General features: G+C 36.6%; 1 protein-coding gene across 1 annotated transcript; it reads right to left on the bottom strand.

Annotated features, from left to right (window-relative positions):
* Nucleotides 1–264: 264 nt before the first annotated feature.
* LOC148765420 (receptor-like protein EIX2) lies at nucleotides 265–3598 on the bottom strand. Its single transcript, XM_088813733.1, has one exon. The coding sequence runs from the start codon at nucleotides 3388–3390 to the stop codon at nucleotides 376–378; it is 3015 nt and encodes a 1004-aa protein (XP_088669859.1). The 5' UTR covers nucleotides 3391–3598; the 3' UTR covers nucleotides 265–375.
* Between the last annotated feature and the right edge of the window lie 967 nt (nucleotides 3599–4565).

The following is a 4565-nucleotide window of genomic DNA, read 5'->3' as shown; positions in this document are numbered from 1 at the left end:
GACAGGGGGGAAATGCACAATTGCAATTTTCACAGGGATAGTAATTGCAATAAACTCGAATCTTTAACATAAAACAGGATCAGCCGTATATAGTCATTCATCTCCAAGTTCAGGAGTATATTTTGTTTATTTTTTTAGTGGGGAAGTAATAGATGCATGAATATATACGGCTGATCCTGTTTTATGTTAAAGATTCATAATTTCATAGATATTCTTTATTGATGTACTTTTCAGAAAAAAATAATATATATATATATCACAATATATAAAACAAAACTTTCATTAAGCTTCTAAAATGCAACTTCTCAGAGTACATATTATTAAAATTGAAATAAAGCAACAGAGGTAATATCCTAATCCATAGTGCCAGACACCTCAAACTGAGGTTCTTGTGAGCTTTCTCCACTTAATGTAGAAATACACATAAACTCTGTTCCACATCTCTTCCATCAACTCAAAATAGGCTTCCCTCCACGACTTCTTGAAAATCAGCGTTGTGCAGAAAATTGAAAGTCCGACAGCATATCCTAAAGACACAAACACATATAACCACTCTATCTTTGATGAAGACGTAGTTTTATAATGATTATCATCTTTCTTCTTTGGTCCACCAGAGCTGCTGCAATTGCTTGTCAATGGAGGCCCACAAAGACCATCATTCCCAATAAAGTTCGAAGCATTGAATCCCTGGATTTGGGTGCTTTCTGGTATTCTTCCTGTTAAGTTATTGTGAGACACATTGAGATAATTCAAAGTTGACATGACTCTGAAGCTATTTGGCATTTCACCGGACAGAGAGTTTCTCGACAGATCGAGAGATTCGAGTTGCTTCATGTCTCCAATGCTTTGTGGGATCGACCCAGTGAAGTGATTCCTTGACAAATTGAGTGATCTCAGTTCAACAAGATTTGTCAGCTCGATTGGAATATCGCCGGACAAATTGTTACTCGAGAGGTCAATGTTGGTGACCAATCCAAGAATGGTGTCGTATTGGGACTCCCTTTCTTTTGTGGTGACTGATACACTCTCTCCAAAGGACCCTGTGCCGTAAGAAGAATAGACTAGTCCCGCATATTGACCTCCCAAACTTCTCGTTGAGACCATTGCAGTAAAATTGTCGACACACCTAGGTATTATCCCAGAAAATCCGTTGTCCGAAAGATCCAATATTTGGAGAGAATTTAAGTGGCATATATCTGGGGGAATCTCACCACTCAACTTGTTTGAACGCAAAACGAGAAACCTCAAATGGAGTAGCCTTGTTCCAATCCATGCCGGTATTTTTCCAACAAGTTTGTTTCCAGCAAGGTCGACGTTCACTAGTTCCGTGCAGTTACGCAATGAAAAAGGTATACGACCAGAAAACTTGTTGTTTTGTAGATTCATAGAGAACATATTTGTAAGAAATCCTATGGAATCTGGGATCCTTCCAAACATGTTGTTATTGGCTAAATTCAACACTATCATCGACGACCATTGCATCAAGCAATCTGGTATTTCTCCAGTCAACTGATTTCCCTCTAGATGAAGAATCTGCAGATTATAAGTTCCATTTGCAATGATGAAGTGAGAAATATCTCCCGAAAACGAGTTGTTGGAGAGATCGAGATCAGTCATACGACTTCCTATTCGAGGCAATGGACCGCTGAATTTGTTGGAACTCAAGCACAATAATTGGTTATTAATTATATCTGGAATCTTGCCATGGAGATGGTTGTGGGAAAGGTTCAAAAACGGGAAATCCCAAATCCAGTTAGGCACTTCACCGGAGATTCCGTTACTAGATAAATCTAGTTCCCTAATATCCTTTTGTGACTGAAGCCACAGAGGAAACCGACCGCCTGAGCCCAAGTTCCACAATCCAAGTCCAAGATTATACAGATTGAAGGGTGGAGTCCAATTTGAGCTTACATTAAGAGTGAAGTGATTACCAGATGCATATAAACTCAATAAGTTTGTGAGATTAGCAAAGTGGATTTCACTGACAACACCTTCCAGCTTGTTATCTTCAATATGAAGATGTGTCAAGTTAAAAAGTTTTCCCACGCTCTCCGGGAGATTTCCAGACAGGTTGTTACCAGCCAGATTTAAAGTTTTCAAGGACGACAGCTTTACTATATTGATTGGAATTGTACCAGACAAATTGTTAAAGGCAAGATTCAGGGTTTCAAGACTCTTACATTCTAAAACTTGATCGGTTAGATGACCGGATAATTGATTCTCGGAGAGATCTAGGGACTCCAAAGCTCCTAAGAAGCAATTTGACATATTTCCAAATGAATCTGATATCTTTCCATTCAACTTATTTACAGATAAGTCCAAACTTTGCAATTTGCATAAGTTAGCAATTTCTCTTGGTATTTCGCCAGAAAGCTCGTTCCAAGACAGAGACATAGTATTGAGAGAGGTTAGATTTGCTATGCCGTTGGAAATTGCGCCGTGTAGAGAGTTGGATCTGAGAGTAACAAACTCAAGGTCCTTACACAAGTAGAGCCAATGAGGAATATTGGAGTTGAAACGATTGAAAGATAGATCAACGTTTTGGAGTTTGGTGGTGTTGGAAATATTTGGAATTGGACCTTCAAAATAGTTGCTACTTAGATCAAGAAAAGTAAGATTACTGAGTTGAAAGATCCATCCGGGGGAAATGGCAAAGGATCGAAACTCGTTGTTTTGAGAGAGATCAAGAATGGCTAGAGAAGTACTAATATTGTTATTGATATTATTCATTGGAGCAATGTAACTAAGCCTGCATCGAACAAAATGCAGTTCTACCAAAGAAGGAAGTGTGTTGATTACCTGTTGCCAGTTGTCTGCTCTGCTGAGGTTCACGTAATTCATGTTGAGATACTCTAACTGTGAAAGGCCCGACAACCATTCCAGTTGGCTTTCGTACCCATCGCCTTCCAAAATTAAAGTGCGTAAATTTGAAAGATTTCCTATAGTGTTGGGAATCGTCCCGTAAAATCCCGCATTCGATAAATCCAAATACTCTAAGCTTGTGAGTGATCCTATGAAAGAAGGGATTGCTTGTACAAAGTTACTACGGCTCAGGTCAAGATAAGTGAGATGCTTGAGATTAAGCAAAGAAGGATCTATTTTGCCGCGTAAAATTGAGGATCCAAGATGGAGTTGATCAACATGGCCGGTGATGTTATCGCAAACAACACCTTCCCAGTTGCAACAATTAACATCGGCAGAAATATCCCATGAAGATAAGAGCATATTGTAGGGATCTTCCAAAGATAGCTTGAAGTTTAGGAGTGTTTGTTTTTCGATTTCTGGACAAAGATGATTAGTGCCATTGTTTTCAATAGTACAATAGCTTGCATTGAATGAAATGATGGACAGAATAAGGAAGAAAAATAAAGCTGTGATGTTTGGCCTCATTTCTAGTAAAGGGGGTGGGTTGGTTGGGTTAATGAGAAATTACTAGTATGGTTTGATAGGAAGAAGCAATGGGAGGAATATTTATAATAATGTATGAGAACAATATTTTCATTTTTCTAAGTCTCGGTCCTTTATTTTTATAAAAGTAACCCAGGATTTCGTAAAAATATTGTCACTTTATGTTAGTGCGCGAATTTATAAATGTTTTTGTTTGTTGATTGTGTTCGTGACTTTGGTGTAACTAGCAATCCTCACCGTGTGATGCACGGGTAGTAACCAATCATTAGGAGAGTTGCTACATAACCTTTATCGCTAGGATAAAGGTCTAGAGTTCGAGTCTCCCCTCCCCTATTTTCTCTCATAGTGAATTTGAATTTACTCAAAAAAAAAAAAGATGTGCACGAGGTAGTATTTAATATATGATAATTAAATAGTAAATCAGCATCGATGTTTATAAGAGAGAGAAAAAAAAAGTTAAAGCAAATGGCAAATTGATCCATAATAAGGGACTTAAATGCACAAAGATCCAGACAAAAAACAATCTCGCAAATAAACTCATCTCTTATCTTTTGTCTAAAATACTCCTCATAATGTAATTTCCATCAATTTCACCCGTTACACTCTAACTTCATCAATATTACACATTGACCCCGAATTTGAACAAATATATCATATTAAGTCCCATTTTCATAATTTTTTGATTTTTTTTTAGAAAATAATTTTTTTTCCGACCAGATTCCGACGTTGATTTTTTAATTTTTTTTCTTTTTGAAAACTTTTTTTTTCTGAATTTTTTTCCGACAAGTTAACCGCTGGTCTCCGACGTTGATTTTTTTTTCTCTCTAAATAACCGTGTTAACAATAAAATTTTAGTCTGAGACAGTAATATTGAATGCCCAAACAATAATATATTACTGTATGAGACAATAATTTTACGGTCAAAGACAGCAAATTGTAGGCCAAGACGATATAATTAATTAATATAGTAAATTTACTGTCTGAGACAGTGATATTACTTTCTCATACAGTTAAATTACTGTCTCTGACAGTTTTATTACTGTCTTGGCATGCAATATTATTGTTTCAATTATCAAACAATAATAATGGAGGCCAAGGCAATAATATTAATGAAATAATTTCTTTTAAGAAAAACAAAATGTTTAAAAAAACAGGGT

Source organism: Erythranthe guttata, chromosome 14 (genome assembly GCF_056151865.1).
Source record: "Erythranthe guttata isolate IM_541 chromosome 14, IM_541, whole genome shotgun sequence".
NCBI classification, from domain to species: Eukaryota; Viridiplantae; Streptophyta; class Magnoliopsida; order Lamiales; family Phrymaceae; genus Erythranthe; species Erythranthe guttata.
The sequence above is the reverse complement of the archived record's forward strand: the minus strand, read 5'-3'. Positions and strand labels throughout refer to the sequence as shown.